The sequence below is a fragment of the Pelophylax lessonae genome (genome assembly GCF_965119305.1).
Source record: "Pelophylax lessonae genome assembly, chromosome: 9".
Lineage (NCBI taxonomy): Eukaryota > Metazoa > Chordata > Amphibia > Anura > Ranidae > Pelophylax > Pelophylax lessonae.
This window is the reverse complement of record NC_138776.1, coordinates 244,705,501-244,725,037: the sequence shown is the minus strand read 5'-3', so window position 1 is coordinate 244,725,037 and position 19,537 is coordinate 244,705,501. Positions and strand designations below refer to the sequence as shown.

Genomic DNA, 19,537 nt, shown 5'->3' with positions numbered 1-19,537 from the left:
AGTACAGCTCTGCACGTTTCTTCGTTCATCTGCCTATTTGGAGGGGGAGTGTGTGCTTTTCCTCCAATCAGCTCACACACAGTGTATGCCCAGACTCCCATCTAACTGCTGAAACAGAAATAAACATTTTTTAACACAATTGTGCACTTTCTAAAGAGTCTTGAACGCTGAAGACAGCAGATATACATGTAAAATGTATGCAGGGAGATTTGTTTCATTTCAACACCTGAGGCTGTTCACTTCACTGGGTTTATGTGAAGGTTTACATCCACTTTAATGTGAAAACTGTGCTGCATTTTGGACAGTAGATGGAGCTGGTGATACAGGAATTAATCTCTTTAAAAATTATAGTGACCATTTGATCAGCTTGCACAAATGCTTCTGACTTTCATGCAACTAGCAGAAGATAGAACACCAGTGCGGAGGTTTAGCAAGTGAAGTTTTAAAGTAGATATCAAAACTGATAGTGCTTGGCACTTACATTTAACTGGGGTTACCAAAATGAAGGCTACAAGCTCCATGCAAAAAGCACCCGTTTGCTGTGGCCTGTGGCAGAGCCAGATGAGCTGGTGGGGGGAGCTGGCTAATGGAAGTGAGAGTGCTGGAAGAGGTATCACTGAAGCTGCTGGTTCTCAGTTTCCATGCTGTGCAGGGATCAAGATAGAGGTCCTCCCGGGTAGAAGAGTGGTGTGGGAGGTTGCTAGGCAACGCGTTTTAAAGTGCAGCTCCTTTGTCAAGGCAAATGTTTTTTGCATGGATTTTGGGGATTTCATTCTGGGACCCCCTGCTAAGTGTAAGTACCCAGGAAGGTGCAGTGAGTTTTCTCCAGGTATGTATAACTAGAACTGGCATGCATCATAAGCTACACATCAACCCTAGGTACAGTGGGCACAGGAAAGAATCTCTCCCAGTTTTTGTTTTATCCAGATTTATTTTTTAGTGCAACATATACCATCCAAGTGAAAGATACAACACAAGCATGTCAGAAAAAAATAAAAATTCAAAAACAGAATCAGTTGGAAAAAAGATCACCCTTCTTATGTCAGTATTTTATTGAACCACCTTTTGCTTTAATTACAACCTTTAGTCTGGTGGGATGTCTCTACTAACAAGTTCAGTTCATTTTAATAATGACCAATGACCATTAGTGGACTGCAGTCTTCAAATCATTCCACACATGGGGGTTAAGTCTGGGCTCTGACTAAAATAAAGCAAGGACATTCAACTTTTTATCCTTCAATCACTGTGTGCTCATGTTTGCTGTGTGCTTTGGGTCACTGTCATGTTGGAAGTTAAACCTTCTTCCCATTGACAACTTTCTGGCAGAAGGCAGTGGATTTTCCTCAAGAATTTGACGGTATTTTGCCCCATCCATTTTTCCTTCTATCCTGACAAGTGCTCCAGTCCCTGCTGCAGGGATACAAAAACCCCAACGATATTACCACCTCCATGCTTTACTGTAGGAAAGGTGTTATTTAGATAGTGAGCTGTATTGCATTTGTGAAATATCATTTGGTGTTGAGCCTAAATAATTCAATTTCAGTCTTATCTGACCATAGCACATTTTCTTATGTGGCCTCAGAATCTTCAAGGTGCATTTAAGGTGGTCTGATGAGACTAAAATTGAACCTCACCTGCCAAAAACCAGTCCCTGCCTCTGTTTTATGGGAATGTGGAGAAGGTCCTGAACCTAATGCAAGTTCCAACACAGGCTGACAATGAGCTTACACAATATTACTTAGCTAGGGATCTAGCAGGATAAGTAAGTATTCGTAGTAGAAGAGATGGGCTTTCAAAGGATCTGTCACTTTCTCCTTAATTAGCAAAAATGCAGGCTTACTGCAAACCTATAACAGGTATTAAAACCCCTTAAAATGGACTCTAACCTAAACAATCTCTTCAAGTAAATTCTCTAGATCAGCCATTGTCAACCGAGGTTCCATGGAACCCTAGAGTTCTTCCAGGAATTGCTACAAGTTCCTTGAGTTGATGACCCCCCCCCCCCCCATCTGATGGTGTCTGCTTAGTTCTGGAGCCAATACCATTTGGCAGAGTAAATGGCATGCCACCAATAATCTTTTTAACTGTCTGTATTTGTAAGGGCCACCAATGCAAGGGACATTTTTTTTTACCCACCACCAATGGATCTAGCAAGGGTTACACAAAAATTGAAAACTGTTTAAAGTTTAAAATGTTGATAAAGACTGCTATAGACCCTCCCATATACTGCAGTCATTATACATCAACAGCCAGCCCACCAACTGCTCAAAGTTTTGTCAACGGTGCCAATTTCGAGCTGTCAGCAAAAATCCATGTTAGAAGGCTTAGCCTGTATATTGTGTAGCACTACCCCCATGAGGGCTGCTTGATGGATTTGTACCCACCGGTTGCCCTGACCTTGCAAGTCCTCCGAAATCTCTGACACCCTGGGTTAATTCCTATTGGGGCCAAAGACACTTAGAGACACACACAGTCAAATGAAACAGATGAATCTTGTTTACTGAGGTTTCAAGAGCATAATTTAGTAACATAAACTTGCAGAATATTTACTATGACAATTAATCCTGGTGGCAGAGAAACAAAAAAAGAGTACACCCCTAAGTGAAAATGTGCAAATTGGGCCCAATTAGCCATTTTTTATCCCTGTTGTCATGTGACTCATTAGGGTTACAAGGTCTCAGGTGTGAATGGGGAGCAGGTGTGTTAAATTTGGTGTTATTGCTGGTCACTGGAAGTTCAACATGGAATCTCATGGCAAAGAACTCTCTGGGATCTGAAAAAAAGAATTGTTGCTCTACATAAAGATGGCCTAGGCTATAAGAAGATTGTCAAGACCCTGAAACTGAGCTGCAGCACGGTAGCCAAGACCATACAGTGGTTTAACAGGACAGGTTTTACTCAGAACAGGCCTCGTCATGGTCGACCAAAGGGGTTGAGTGCAAGTGCTCAGCGTCATATTGAGAGGTTGTCTTTGGGAATAGAGTAATGAGTGCTGCCAGCATTGCTGCAGAGATTGAAGGAGTGGGGGGTCAGTCTGTCAGTGCTCAGACAATACGCTGCACACTGCATCAAATTGGTCTGCATGGCTGTCGTCCCAGAATGAAGCCTCTTCTAAAGATGATGCACAAGAAAGCCTGCAAACAGTTTGCTGAAGACAAGTAAACTAAGGACATGGATTACTAGAACCATGTCCTGTGGTCTGATGAGACCAAGATAAACTTATTTCGTTCAGATGGTGTCAAGCGTGTGTGGCGGCAACCAGGTGAGGAGTACAAAGACAAGTGTGTCTTGCCTACAGTCAAGCATGGTGGTGGGAGTGTCATGGTCTGGGCTGCATGAATGCTGCCGGCACTGGGGAGCTACAGTTTATTGAGGGAACCATAAATGCCAACATGTACTGTGACATACTGAAGAAGAGCATGATCTCCTCCTTTCAGAGACTGGGCCACAGGGCAGTATTTCAACATGATAAGGACCCCAAACACACCTCCAAGACGACCATTGCTTTGCTAAAGAAGCTCAGGGTAAAGGTGATGGACTGGCCAAGCATGTTTCCAGACCTAAACCCTATTGAGCATCTGTGGGGCATCCTCAACTGGAAGGTGGAGGAGCTCAAGGTCTTTAACATCCACCAGGTCCGTGATGTCATCATGGAGGAGTGGAAGAGGACCCCAGTGGCAACCTGTGAAGCTCTGGTGAACTCCATGCCTAATAGGGTTAAGGCAGTGCTGGAAAATAATGGCGGCCACACAAAATATTGACACAATTTGGACATATCCACTTTAGGGGTGTACTCTCTTTTGGTGCTAGTGGTTTAGACATCAATGACTGTGTGTTTAGTTATTTTAAAGGGACAGCACATTTACACTGTTATACAAGCTGTACACTCACTACTTTACATTGTAGCAAAGTGTCATTTCTTCAGTGTTGTCACATGAAAAGACATAATAAAATATTTACAAAAATGCGAGGGGTTTACTCACTTATTTGAGATACTGTATACATATATATATATATATATATATATATATATATATATATATATATATATATATATAGAGTGAACACTTACACAAAATAAACAGACTCAATCTAAATTGAGATCAATGAATGCAGGCCGAGAAGGACAGAGGAATGACCCTTTTTTTATGTCAGACCACTCCCTTCTATAACCCAACTCCACAGTCCCAAGAACCGTTTGGATACTGTATTCAATTCAGTTTAAATCAATATGACCCTTACGTCTAATCTCGCTCTTTCAGTGAGTCTTGGGTGTAAACTTAGGCCGTTATGGCGTCAATAGCACCTATTCCCTGTGGGGGGAAGATATGTTGTAGTCTCTCAAAAGGAGAAGATATCTTGTGTCTTAAGCTAGCTCTTTAGTGATGCACTTGAAGTGGCTTGACAAGCAGGAAGAGATAAAGTAGGCTTTCAGGGTCTGGATGAGCAGGGTGAACATTGGCTGCTCAGTTGAATGTAAGTGTAGCAATCTGTCTCCTACAGATTACTTCAGGCAAACAGCTACGGTGTCTGCATTCAGTGTCCTTTGTTAAGGAAATTGGGCAGGTTGGGAAATGATGTGAACACTCAACAGCAGGCCTCTGCAGAACCTGGCTCAAATGTTTGGCGCTTGACCTCATGTCACGCTGCGCTGCTGCCCAACAGGACCTGGCGTGGATGTGACAAAAGTGGCTTCCAGGCTGCTGCTGGATGACCAGAAGTAGCTGGCAGTGGATGCTTCTGTACACACGAATGACGACTCTCTCTCAGTAGCACAGGCCGAGACTCGGCCACAGCATGGTCTAACACAGAGTCACTTGCTTTCAGATTCAGGCCGGGGTCCCAAGAGAGCGATCTTGGCCTAGCCCAAGCTTTCTATTACCTCTCCCAGCATTTTTCTCTCTCTCTTCAGCCAGCTGATACTTGTAGTCCATTACAGTCCGACTTCAGTGTAAACCCTGGTTTCTTAGACTACAGATCCCAAGATGCTTTGTTTTACTCTCTGGTAATATTCACCTTGCTGGCAGGATGTGATGACATAGAGTCTAAGCTGGGCACTAGAGAGAAACAATCTCACTACAATAAGTGCTGCAAATTGTCTCCTGATAAGGCAGGCAATATTAGCCAGGTCCTGGCTACATCTTCCCCCACTTGAAATCTTTGGTCCTCCAAAGAGGTAGGAGAGTTATAGCAAAACTTAATTGGTTAGTTTATTAAAATATATTTGAGTGCGTTACTGTAGCCAGGCTTTTTATTACCTCTCCCAGCATTCTCCTTTTCCTCTTCAGCCGGCTGGTACTTGTAGTCCATTACAGTCCGACTTGAGTGCAAAACCTGGTTCCTTGGACTAGAGATCCCAAGATGCTTTGTTTCAGTCTCTGGTATTATTCACCCTTCTGGCAGGATGTAATGACATAGAGTCTAAGCTGGGTACTAGAGAGTAACAGTCTCACTACAGTAAGGTGACCAGATTTTTAAAATGAAATCCTGGGACATATTTTTTTTTATTGGCAAATGGTAAACTATTGTATAAGCATATTTTCCTCAAAAGATATATGCAGTGTATGTGCTAAGTGTTTATGGAATTATTGTATGATATACACGTTGTTTCTCACATTTCCTCCATTGAGAAAAAAATAAATAAAAAAGATACTTCTTAGTTTTTTTTAGATATGACTACTAAATGTTATGAAGATAAGATAGAGAAAAAAACAGAGTGCAGAGTTCAAGAGTGAGATACATAAAGAAAAAACAGAGTGCAGAGTTCAGGAGTGCAAGTTTCAGCTATGCCCATCTATGCAGCCTGCCAAGTGCTCAGCAATGCATCCTCCCCAGTGGCCAGCAATGCAGCGTCACCAGTGCCCTTCCAATGCAGCCTAACCAGTGCCCTTCCAATGCAGCCTCACCAGTGCCCATCCAATGCAGCCTGCCCAGTGCCCATCCAATGCAGCCTGCCCAGTGCCCATCCAATGCAGCCTGACTGGTGAGACTAAATTGCTGGGCACTGGTGAGACTAAATTGCTGGGCACTGGTGAGACTAAATTGCTGGGCACTGGTGAGGCTGCATTGGATGGGCACTGGAGAGGCTGCATTGCTGGGCACTGGGGAGGCTGCATTGCTGGGCACTGGTGAGACTACATTTCTGGGCACTGGTGAGACTACATTTCTGGGCACTGGTGAGACTAAATTGCTGGGCACTGGTAAGGTTGCATTGCTGGGCACTGGTGAGACTAAATTTCTGGGCACTGGTGAGGCTGCACTCCTGGGCACTGGTGAGACTAAATTGCTGGGCACTGGTGAGGCTGCATTGCTGGGCACTGGTGAGGCTGCATTGCTGGGCACTGGTCAGGCTGTGTTGCTGGGCACTGGTCAGGCTGTGTTGCTGGGCACTGGTCAGGCTGCATTGGATTGGCACTGGTGAGGCTGCATTGCTGGGCACTGGTGAGACTAAATTGCTGGGCACTGGTGAGGCTGCATTGCAGGGGACTGGTGAGACTAAATTGCTGGGCACTGGTCAGGCTGCATTTCTGGGCACTGGTGAATCTGCATTTCTGGGCACTGGTCAGGCGGCATAGTTGGGCACCAGTGAGACTGCATTGCTGTGTACCGGTAAGGCTACAATGCTGGGCAATGGTCAGGCTGCATAGATGGGCACTGGTCAGGCTGCGTAGATGGGCACTGGTCAGGCTGCGTAGATGGGCACTGGTCAGGCTGCATAGATGGGCACTGGTGAGGCTACATTGGATGGGCACTGGTCAGGCTGCATTGGGTGGGCACTGGTCAGGCTGCAATGGGTGGGCACTGGTCAGACTGCATTGGGTGGGCACTGGTCAGGCTGCATTGCTGGGCACTGGTCAGGCTGCATTGCTGGGCACTTGTGAGGCTGCATTGGATGATGGGCTCAGCTGAGGCTGCATTGCTGGGCACTGGTCAGGCTGCATTGGGTGGGCACTGGTCAGGCTGCATTGGATGGGCACTGGGCAGGCTGCATTGGATGGACACTGGTGAGGCTGCATTGGAAGGGCACTGTTGAGGCTGCATTGGAAGGGCACTGGTGATGTTGCATTGCTGGACACTGGTGAGGCTGCCGTGCTGAGCACTGGTCAGGCTGCATAGATGGGCACAGCTGAGACTTGCATTCTTTATGCAACTCACTCCTGAACTCTGCACTCTGTTTTTTCTCTATCTTATCTTGATAACATTTGGTAGTCATATCTCAAAAAATTCTAAGAAATATCTTTTTTTTTTCTCAATATAGGAAATGTGAGAAATAACATGTATATCATACAATAATTCAATAAACAAATAGCACATACACTGCATATATCATTTGAGGAAAATATGCTTATACAATAGTTTACCATTTGCCAATAAAAAAAAAATATGTCCCTGGATTTCATTTTAAAAATCTGGTCACCTTAATCAAAGGAGCCAAACAACAAGGGGGCGGGACTTTGGGTGACAGCGGCACCCGGCAATTCAAATTAAAATTGAAACAGTAGGGGACGCCGGCTCCCCCCCCCCCCCCCAAAGTGTGGCATCTGGGGCGGACTGCCCCCATTGGTATGCAACTGGCTTCGGCACCCCCCCCCCCCTTTGCCTCAGCACCCGCCCCTGCAATCCGGGGACACATCTGGGGACAGATTGGCTCTGGGGACAGTGTTCTCATTCCAGGGACTGTCCCCAGAAACCGGGGACGTCTGGTCACCCTACACTACAGTAAGTGCTGCAAAGTGTCTCCTGATAAGGCAGGCAATACTAGCCAGCTCCTGGCTACAATCGGCATTTATTACATGACAGGGACTTAATATGCTGGAAGCATGTACGTATTTAAATGGAAAATGTTCACTTATCAGACATCTCAAGTCTCCCGCAAGTCGCGGGAGACTCCCGCTTTCCGCCCTGAGCTCACGGACACCCGCGAGCTCAGGGCAATATCCCGGCTGTGTGTGTGAGTCTGTCACAGTGAGTCAGATGAGATGACTCATCGATGCAGGCAGAGAGTGTGTCAGCTGTCAGCAAGCTGAGACTGCACAGAGAAATCATGTTGGAGCTGAAATAGTGCTGGCTCACAGGCGGAGTGATATGAGTCATGCACTCCGCCTGTGGGAGGAGCTGCAGAGAGCAAGCAGCGTCTTTGCTCTCTACTACAGCCACATCTTCTACTCCAGGAGGCATTTTGGCGCGCGGGGGACCAATCATCGTGACACCCCACTCTGTGACAGGCACAGTGACCTAACCTGAGAGCAGCACCAGAGAGCCAGCACCTGAGACCAGTACCAGCAAATGACCAGCACCAGTGACCAGGCCAGTACCAGCACCAGTGACCAGCACCAGTGACCAGGCCAGTACCAGCACCAGTGACCAGGCCAGCACCAGCACCAGTGGCCAGGCCAGTACCAGCACCAGTGACCAGGCCAGCACCAGTGACCATGCCAGCACCAGTACCAGCACCAGTGACCAGGCCAGTACCAGCACCAGTGACCAGGCCAGTACCAGCACCAGTGACAGGCCAGTACCAGCACCAGTGACCAGCACCAGTGACCAGGCCAGTACAAGCACCAGTGACCAGGCCAGTACCAGCACCAGTGGCCAGGCCAGTACCAGCACCAGTGACCAGGCCAGCACCAGTGACCATGCCAGCACCAGTACCAGCACCAGTGACCAGGCCAGTACCAGCACCAGTGACCAGGCCAGTACCAGCACCAGTGACAGGCCAGTACCAGCACCAGTGACCAGGCCAGTACCAGCACCAGTGACCAGGCCAGTACCAGCACCAGTGACCAGGCCAGCACCAGTACCAGCACCAGTGACCAGGCCAGTACCAGCACCAGTGACCAGGCCAGCACCAGTGACCAGGCCAGCACCAGTGACCAGCACCAGTGACCAGCACCAGCACCAGTGACCAGCACCAGTACCAGCACCAGTGACCAGGCCAGTACCAGCACCAGTGACCAGGCCAGTACCAGCACCAGTGACCAGGCCAGCACCAGTGACCAGCACCAGTGACCAGGCCAGAACCAGCACCAGTGACCAGGCCAGTACCAGTGACCAGGCCAGTACCAGAGACCAGTAACAGCACCAGTGACCAGGCCAGTACGAGCACCAGTGGCCGGTACCAGCATCAGTGTCCAGGCCAATACCAGCACCAGTGACCAGACCAGTACCAGACACCAGTACCAGCACCAGTGACCAGGCCAGTACCAGCACCAGTGTCCAGTACCAGCACCAGTGACCAGTACCCGCACCAGTTACCAGCACCAGTGAACAGTACCAGCATCAGTGACCAGGTATACTGATTACATTTCATTTTATTATTCTCTGGTAGTGTTAAATTGGAAAGGGGGGGGGTGCGGCACAAGCGTGCGTGTAGGGTGAGGGGGGGGGGGCGGCGGCGTGTGTGGGGGGGGGGGGGCTCACCTCCCTGAAATGACTTTGCCACCTCCCTGAAATGAGTTTTGGCAGGTTGGGATGTCTGACTTATGATCATCTTAAATTAAACTCTAGTCACATTTATTTTTGGATAGCATAAGAAATAGTTAGAACTTTTTCAGGCTATTCTTTTTGTCTTTGTTCTTATTCAGAAATTAAACTTCATTCCTATCCCAGTGATCAAAGGGCAGTGGTCACCAGGACAGGAAGTGAGGGGAAACTCTCCAAAGAGGACACAGGCAACAACAACTCACTTTGATTCAAACTCTCCCCTGCTACGTTGGTGAAAGCTAATCTATGATTGGCCAATAGGTGATATTGCAGGTCGGTGTTCTTTTGCACGAGTGGAATACAACACAAACAGCAAATTGTAATACTACTCACAAACACAGGGCCCCAAAAAGGAATTCCAATTACAAACGTGGTGGTAAAGATGGTGAAGGCCAATGCAATGCCAATGCAAATCTCCAAGATGGCTGCCACAATGACCAGAATCTGAAGGGGGGAAAGAATGAGGTTTAATTAGTTTGATGCAGCTTTACACAATACTCTGCTAAGTGCCATTGATATCTAATAGTCTGCTAGAGATAAATGAATAGATTTGCCTAGTTGATGATTCAACCCAGATGGGGATTCTTTCAAGGCAAGTTCAAGTTCCACAAATAACATTTTCTCATTCTTTTGGGTCGTACCAAAAGTCAGAAATCAATTTGACCCTCATGTGTCCTTTGATGGGATCCCTGTACAGCCTTATATCTAGCCCAGTATAAACCTATGCCTTTTTACTCTGTTCATAAATGCTTTGACATACATATTAAGACCCATTCTGTCCAGCCAGTATGATCACTTGCTGACTTGGCACTAACCATAGGCAGCTTAACTCTTCAATAAGACACCGAAGTTTAATACAACACAACCTTACATAAGACAATTGTAGTACAAAGGATGTTTTTTCCAGTCTTTTGAAGTGTAAAAAGACAATAACCTTCCTAAACCCTGTCTCTTAGAAATACTAACACTGACCTCCTCTTCTCGGGTCCCTCTTCTGTGCTCCTGGCCCCTCCCACCTGCTAAGTGCCCTCACAGCAGGCAGCTTGCTATGGGGGTACCTGAGCCGAGCTGCATCTCCATTTGTCCATTCAGGCACAAAGCTGCCATTCGGCCCGCCCCCGCTCTCTCCTGATTGACTAACTGACTTTGATTGACAGCTGTGGGAGTCAATGGTGCCACTGCTGTGCCTCAGGAGGGAGAGTCCCGGTTGGCAAAGGGACTCATGGACATCGCTGAACAGAGATGGGGCTCAGGTAAATATTAGGAGATGGGGGGGGGGGCTGCTACACACACAGAAGACTTTTTATCTTCATGCATTAAATGCATGAAGATAAAAAACCTTCTGACTCTACAACTCCTTTAACCACTTGCCGACTGCTCACAGTAATCCTACTGCGGCAGTGCGGCTCTCCTGGGTCCAGTGGCGTAGACCTACAACGCGCTGCCGGAGGCTAACTCGACACAGCGTGAGTCGGGCCGGAGGAGCAGAGGTGGTGATTGCCGCCTCCCTCCCCCGATCGTCATGGAAAGGTGAGAAGACCCGCCTGCTTATGTAAACAAAGCAGGCGGGTCTTCTCAGTGACAGATTTTTTTGGATTTTGGAACGCACGCAGGGGGCATGTGACCGGTAGTTGGATAGGACGGAGTGGAATGCACGCGGAAGCTGGCGTTCCCCGTCTCTCTCTCTCACTGCATCGTAGTGATCCCAATCGTCCGTGCCTGCCTTCTCATTATTAACTTTTTCCCATTGTTTTATGGGTTTTTTTTTACACTAGTCCAGTTTTTAAATCTGTCTCTTATGCATGCTCATTTTTTTATATGACAGATTATTTTCTGAATAAAATATATATTTTTTAAATGGATCTCATTATGAGGCTTCCTATATTTTTTTAATTTAATATTGATTGACCACGGAGTGCATCAAAGGGGATCTCAAACCCAGAAGTAGCGTGAGGACCAGCTACATTACTTCAAGCCCTGGAGAGAGAAACTTCACCTTTCTATAAGCCTGAATGATCCCCCTACCGTAAGGTTAGAGGGGATCCAACAATTCTGGTGAGCCTTCTGACAAACCCCTCTTGAGCACTGTGGTGACCCTTATGAACATTCCTACCACCGCCTCATCCCTGTTCTATTTGGAATATTAATATTGGGAACTTTGGACCAATTTTTTTTCCTATATGTATGGTGCAATACCCCATATAGACTGATTCACTGTGGACACTATTTATATATCTATTTACTTCATTTTTATTTATTTATTCCATAAATCTTTGTATTTAATATTTGGATGTAACATATGTTTGCACAATAATATTTGCACGTATTTCATTGTTTGCACAATTTTAGCGTGTGATATAATATACACATATATCATTTATCTATACACAAGTTGCAAGCGCACTAAACGTAGGAGGTTATTCTATTTATACCGCCTTTTTTTCTTCAGCTCTAGAAACTGTCAAACCCTATAAATCAGGGCTGGCCCAAGACATTGTTCTGCCTGGGTCCAAGAATAAAATGTTGCTCCCACATCCAATATTTTCTATAAATATAAAATATTATATACTGTTATCTTCTTCCACCAGACCGGTCCACCAAACACCCAATGTCTGTCCGCAGTCCTCCTTTCACTCCTGTGTCTGCCGTTGCAACCCCCCAGAAGATCCAGCCTGCCCTGCCTGAGATGGAGTGCGCTGATGTTTGCCGTCATTGCGCACACCACGATAACGTGAGGGACATGCGCTGGAGGAGAAGCTCCGCCTCCTCCTACTCATCAGTTTATACTACGCGCAGCAGTATGAGATGGGGAAATGCTGCCCGTGACGCACCGCAAACCGATGACACAAAAAACTGCTGGAAAAAAAATCTTGGGAGTCAATTTGCCACCCCTGTCCAAGTTCTGCCTGGATCCAATGGACCCAGTGGCACCCATGGTAGGGCCTGCCATGCTATAAGTAAAGCTTAAAGCATTTGTGAGCACAATGTTACTCAAGCCAATTAAATTAAAGCAGACAGCATTTTAAGTGTAACACTATTACTTTTGTAACAAACATTTTTTGATACTTTTATTTTTATGTTTTTTCAATGGTCATGTGATGGTGCAGTCTCCTACTTTCCTTATTCCTCATAGTAAGTGGGCTGCCTTCACACCCAGCGGGGAATACTTTCCCCATCTGTGTATTGGCTATGGGTAGCTGCAGATTGACAGCGAGGTACCTGCTGGGGGCCGCTTTCAGTCAATTCAGAAGAACCGGGCATGGAGCGTGGTAATAAATGGATTACTGAGTTACAGGTATGCCATGCATAGGCACAGGGTCCTGTATCTCTAAGGATCTACCTGTAGAACCCTCCTAGAATAGGTTGTTAGAGAGGTTCAGGTAAATCTAGTTCTTGAGCTCCTCTGTAATTGTTGTGTGTGATTATTTTCGGATGTTCTAGGTCAGTGATGGCGAACCTTGGCACCCCAGATGTTTTGGAACTACATTTCCCATGATGCCCAACTACACTGCAGAGTGCATGAGCATCATGGGATATGTAGTTCCAAAACATCTGGGGTGCCAATGTTTGCCATCACTGTTCTAGGTCTTGTTAGCTGCAGACTCAACTACTTTCTACTGCCTTCTAGTGGCTTCTAGAATTTAGTGGGCTGGAAGAGGCGGACCCTGGGCCTGAAAATTGATGTGGTCTCAGCCAATCCTTGGGGGAGAGAATACCTAGTAGTACCTGGGTGGTACATAAATAGTCTGGGTCTTTGCAGGGTCTTTGTTCTGGAGGAGAAGGCCCAGTCGGTAGGGCTGCTGACCTTCTGGGCAGATTAGCTGAAGTCTGCAGAAGTTCATCAAGGGATATGTAGTTCCAAAACATCTGGGGTGCCAATGTTTGCCATCACTGTTCTAGGTCTTGTTGGCTGCAGACTCAACTACTTTCTACTGCCTTCTAGTGGCTTCTAGAATTTAGTGGGCTGGAAGAGGCGGACCCTGGGCCTGAAAATTGATGTGGTCTCAGCCAATCCTTGGGGGAGAGAATACCTAGTAGTACCTGGGTGGTACATAAATAGTCTGGGTCTTTGCAGGGTCTTTGTTCTGGAGGAGAAGGCCCAGTCGGTAGGGCTGCTGACCTTCTGGGCAGATTAGCTGAAGTCTGCAGAAGTTCATCAAGGCCCAAGCTTAGGGAGAACTGGGGAGTCTGTTTTCTGTTTTCAGCTGTGGAGCTGGAGAAAATTTAAATGGGTTCACTGAGGATCTGGCCAGCAGACTCACAGGAAAAGTGTCTGGATGAAATTGGACAAAGCCATCCAAGTACATGGGGACATTGTGAGTATAGGCTAGAGTGAGAGTTCCTAGTGACTGTTGTCTCTTATCCTTTGGAGCGCGTGCTCCAGAATTGCTGACTTAGGACTGCTCATATGTTTGGAGACCCCCGAGTTGTTTGTTCACCTATTGCTAGTCCAGAAGGGAGTTACCCTAAAAAGTCAAGTTAAACCAGAGTGTCCTCTGCTACTGTGTGCACTAAATTTGCAGCATCCCAAGGTTTACTCTGCACCCCAAGCAAGTTCAACCAGCATAAAACCCTAAAAAGATACTTACTGCCTGGTCATTGTGCTGTGAGAGCTATTTTTTGCTGCTTCACACTCGATTGGGAATAGATCCTGGGACAAATCTGCAGGGCCCATTAGGGGTCTGCGCTACATACCTGTATCTCCATCTCTACTCCCCCCCCCCCCATGCATCATATTGTCTATTGCAAAAGGTCAGGTACACCTTTAGATGTGGTTCTCAAAATTTACTGGGCTCCCTGTATAAACTGTGTGCCATTTGATCACCTTTAATACTTACTCCCAGAGCCTTTGGTTTACCCTTCAGAAATTGTTGGAAAAATGGTAAAGATGGGTCCATATTTTGGGGTATGATGGTGGACAGCTGCCATTGTGGTGCCACAGTGGGGACACTCCAGGTCTGGGTTGAAGGAGTGATGTAAAACGTAGGGGGTGGAGGACTGACGTTCTGTAAGAAAGATGCCACAGGTACATTTGACACAGGGACTGCAGATGGAGTGCTGCTCATTATCGTCTCATAGTGAGGAGGTACGCCTTGACTCGCAGGATTTGACATCATGAAATCTAAAATATAAAAAAAATTTTAAAAAGTTAAAACCAGAATTTTGTATGCCTTTCTAAAAATATTAACACAACAATGAGACAATATTTTACTGAGCCACTGTATTAGGAGAGGGATTCCAATATACAAAAATTATTTTTTAGTTTTGGATACAGTAAGGCCCCTTTGACACTTGTGCGACTTGTATGACAACTTGGGACTGAAAAGTTGCATGACGCGGGGGTGGAGCCAGCACCTGAAGGGAATGGCAATGGAAAGAGCCCCCTGGAGGACAGACTGCTCTGCAACAACAACAAGCGACAAAATATATATATATATATTGTGACAGGAAGTCAGGTAAATCTGTGGATGTTGTCACAGATGGGAGATACACTTCTGCTTGGTTTAGACAATTCACCAATTACTATAGGGTGTTGGCTGCAAAGGCAGCAGGAAGGTGTAAAGAAGTTGAAAACCATTCAGCTATTCAGAATGAGGAAATTAAGGCCTCTATAATTTGTCCAGAGGAAGTCCTATTGATTGCTGCCTCCTGACGCTGTGTGAGCTGGGGAGAGGAGGACAGTCAGATGTGTGCCTCCCGACGCTGTGTGAGCATGGGAGAAGGATTGCTGTCTCCTGACGCTGTGTGAGTAGAGGAGGACAGTCAGATGTGTGCCTCCTGACACTGTGTGAGCATGGGAGAGGAATACCTGAGTCCTGAAGCGATGTGCACTGAGGAGGGTAAAAAGTGTGAAGACTACACAAGGTGAGGCCTTGGATTGTTTCTATGTGAAAAGAAACCAATGGACATTTCCTGTGTGAAGGGAAAATGAATTAAGACTGAAGACTACTCAAGGTGAGGTCTGGGATTGTTTCTATGTGAAAAGAAATAAATGAACTATTTCTATGTGAAGAGAAAAAGGACATTTTCTGGGTGAAGAGAAAAACAAAGGAATGTGTTCTATGTGAAGAGAAAGGGACATGTTCAATGTGAAGAGAAAAGGGACATGTTCAATGGACATTTGTTGTGTGAAGAGATAAAACATGGACTATTGAGTGTCTGCTGTAGGATCAGCCAAGTCTGCCCAACAGTAGGTTGGGGACAGACTTCCTTAGGTAGGTTCCTGTGTGTGAGAAGGTAGCCGCCCACAGTGGCAAGGATTTATTTTGTGTTTTATTTTATTTTGGATGTTTTTGACGCTTGCACTTGTGTGAAGAAAATTGCATGAATAAACCAAACTGTTGTTTGCAACCACTTCTCGGCTATCTCCCTGTGTAACGAACCCCCCAAAGGGGTCATCCACAGTAAAAAGCAAAAGTCCCTCTCCCTGCCAGCAATGTATTATCACCTGCTTGCCAAAGGAATCAAACCCACGACCACACAATTGCAAGCCTGGTAATCTACCACCTACGCCACCGTCAAGCATGCCATCTTGGCCTAAACTAACTATTTGGAGTGCAAGTTAAGATGGTGTTAGGCTTCAAGTGAACTAGTAAAAAAATATGGTCACAGAATACAAGGACAGGAATACCTGACCCTGAGATATTACTGTTCTTATAACAAAGGTCTCCACTTCCGTACCAGGTTCTACCCTTATAAATAAATACAACACTTTTTAGTTAAGAGCACTGACATTACAGTGGGTACACTTACCCCAGAATTGCCTGTCCTTATATAAGTGGGATCTCTATTGGATCCTCCTAAAACTGGTGATCAAAGATCACTGGTAAGGAGCAGGTAACCTACAGTCAGTACAATACAGTCTTCCTACCTGAGGGCATACCAAGCACTCCTCAAAAGGAAGAGTTAAATAGGTTTGGGTGAACTGGCTAAGCTGTGGTTTGTCAGAACTAGTTCCACAGAACCATTTTCTCTATGAAAGGTCACAGTTTATGTTCATTTCTGTTTCCCAGGATTACCAGGTAGGCACTGGTGTGTGATAGGAAGACAACTCTTTTCTAAACAGTTCTCAGCAGGGACCCGACAAAGGTGGAGAACCTTTAACAAGCTCTCAAACAAAGCTACACTATAGACCCTACAATACAGAAAGTGCACATTTTGGATGGTTCCTAGGAGGTGTGAAGGAGAACATTTTATTTTTATTTGAACAACCTTCTTTAATCAACTTTTTCTAATATCTTTCTCATTCTAATACCAATGGAGTAGAGCTTGAGACCAAGGTGTGGTCACTAAAATAGCCGACATAGACATCATATGAGGTGCAGAAGGGGCGTGACTGTAGGTTAAATTTAACATTTTCAGCTGTCCATATTGACATTGTATGTCTATTAAAGCATGTCATGGATCAGGGAGTTACAGAGGGAATACATAGACGAGGGAGCTGCACGGTTACTCCTGTTTGGAAGTTAACCAGAATGGCCAATTATTACTAGAACCCCAAGCTTCCTCCAATGAGGACAATGGTAGCAGCTACAAACACAACATGCACATGCTAATATTTAATCTGCCAACATTTAGAATTTACAGGCTTGTGGGAAACCTTACTTCTGACACCTCTGGTCGGTACACTCTGCTCTCAAGTAAACTGGTACACAGGATTCACAGACCACACACACTACTCTCACTATCAGCTACAGGTTTGCTAAACAAAGCAATATTGCTTTTATAGTTATTGCAGACACCCACTCACAGCATCTTTCCACCAACCACCAAAAGACCCAAAATCTAGCTGGCTGGACACGTGCAAGCAAATTTATATGTTGCATCTAATCTGATGCACTGTGTTGGTTGTGTGGTAGCCTGTGTGATTTCCCCATTCTTCAGATGGTTGTTTGTTAGCATTGACGAATTCCCAATTCGTCAGATGGGTGTGTGGTAGTTTAGGGGATTTCCTTATTCCTCTGAGATTCCCTTAACCATTCTATCAGCTAGAATCACACACTGCTCAACAGTGCAGCATTAAATGTTGGCAAGCAGAGAACATTCAGAGGCCAAGGTGAATGAGAACAGGTTATTTAGAATGTTCCAACAATGCACATTTAGGCCCAGCGGGTAGGCACAGCTGACTGGAACCACTTACGAAACTGTAGAAGTGGATAGGTATCTGAGATGATGCAGACAGCATCTGCAATGAGGAGCAGGAATGCGGTCTGGCCACACCCAAATGGGAGGCTTCCTAAAACCGAGAAAGGGTATAATACCTGCACTGTCCCTAATCTTCCAGAACTTTTCCCTACCTCCAAATAATCTCCTTAACTGTCCCTACACTATCCACTTGCAATCTGCATGCCAAACCTGAAAACCAGTGTGTTAACCTGCATCCAATCTGACAGCTGTTCCCCCTGGTGACCACAGGAAATTAGAAAGGAAACAAGTTCCTAATTACTTCTTTCCTTTGCATTGGGGCTATGGTCAAGCACCACCTACAAAGGGCTGCTGCTCACAGAAGGTTTTTTACCTTCATGCATAGAATGCATAAAGGTAAAAAACCCTGAGAATTTACAACGACTTTAATTAGTATCAGTAGGATTTTGTTCATAATAATTGTCAAAACCGGTATGAGTTATGGATCCTGCTCTTTGTAGAGTTTAAACTCTGATTCTCTACACTGACCAGAATCAGTAGCACACAAAAGGACCCAAATATTAAAAACTCCCCACATTGTATCATAAAACTAGCACGTTTGATGTCTAAGAATATCTTTTTGCTCCAATAGACTTTTATGGACGTTTTTATGGTTGTGCGCTGCATGGACTTGGACCTTTGGGTTATCACCTTTTTTCAGATTGGTTTTGAATGTTGAAATACACAAATCTGTCTCAGTTGCTAATTGACTTTACAGCTAGTCTGTGCCAATTTGGGACACACCAGCTGAGCAGCCGGTTTGGCTTTTCACCCTGGGTCGTACTTAATTTTGGCTGTTTTGGGGGGGGTTCAGCAAATGGCGGAACTAAATGGGTTTTTGACTGCGTTGAACCTCCGGCTGCCGGGGGAAATTAGAAATAAAACAAACACTCCCCGGTTCAGTTCACGCCAGAATTCTAGAACATCGCAGAAGTTTGGAACCAAACCCCTAACCCCATTGAAGTCAATGGGACCTGAACTTGAAAAATCAAAATTCCCTATTTAAAGACTTATATGCAAGCTACTGGGCCTTAAAAAATGCATGGGGGTCCGGGTACTGCCGTGGCGGACATGTATCAATGCAAAAAAAAATTAGGTTTTTAATATAATTTTTAAAGGAGCAGTGATTTTAATTATGTTTAAAGTGAAACAATAAAAAATCCTTTAAATATAATGCCTGGGGGCTCCCCTTATTGTGCCTGTAAAGTGGCGCATCTGTACTGTGGATAGAACCTGCTGCAGCAAAACTGACATTAAAAAAAAAAAAGACATTTAAATTACCGGCAATAAAATACCATTGCCGGCAATACAAAAGTGTTAAAAAATACTCTTTGGGTCTGGTATGGATTTTAATGGGAACCCCATGCCAAAATTAAAAAAAAGAAATGTGTGGGGTCCCCCCCCCAAAATCCATACCAGATCCTTACCTGAGCATGCAGCCTGGCAGGGTAGGGAAAGGGGGGGCAGCAATCGCCCCCACCTGAACCATACCAGGCCACATGCCCTCAATATAGGGAGGGGGTGTCTTAATGATAACTCTGGGCTGTGGTTGTAGGGTCTGCAGGCAGGGGGGCTTATCAGAATCTGGAAGTCTTTTTAACAAGAGGACCCTCAGATCCCAGCCCCCTCGATATGTGAATGAGTATGGGGTACATTATACCCCTACCCATTCACCAAAAAAAGTGTAAAAAAATAAAAATAAAGACAGGAGGCAGTTTATGACAGGAGGCAGTTTTTGACAATTCCTTTATTGAAAAAATAAAACCATGGAAAAACAAGCTTTAATTAACCCTGGAGAGATGGTGTAACAATGACCAGTTTGTGAAAATCTTGGTATCCAGCACGCAATCTCCCTCTTCTTGTGTCCTAC

At 45.5% G+C, this 19,537-nt stretch overlaps 1 protein-coding gene across 1 annotated transcript in view; it reads right to left on the bottom strand.

Annotated features, from left to right (window-relative positions):
• LOC309564346 (membrane-spanning 4-domains subfamily A member 8-like) overlaps positions 1-19,537 on the bottom strand; it is a gene marked incomplete at its 3' end in the record, with an annotated part of 69,754 nt that overhangs the window by 26,007 nt on the left and 24,210 nt on the right. The window contains exons 2-3 of the mRNA XM_082268972.1: positions 14,322-14,605; positions 9,817-9,927 (exon numbers count right to left, since the gene is read on the bottom strand). Of these exons, the coding sequence (XP_082125098.1) occupies positions 9,817-9,927; positions 14,322-14,600 (390 nt within the window). The 5' untranslated portion in view covers positions 14,601-14,605. The remainder of the gene's footprint in view (positions 1-9,816; positions 9,928-14,321; positions 14,606-19,537) is intronic.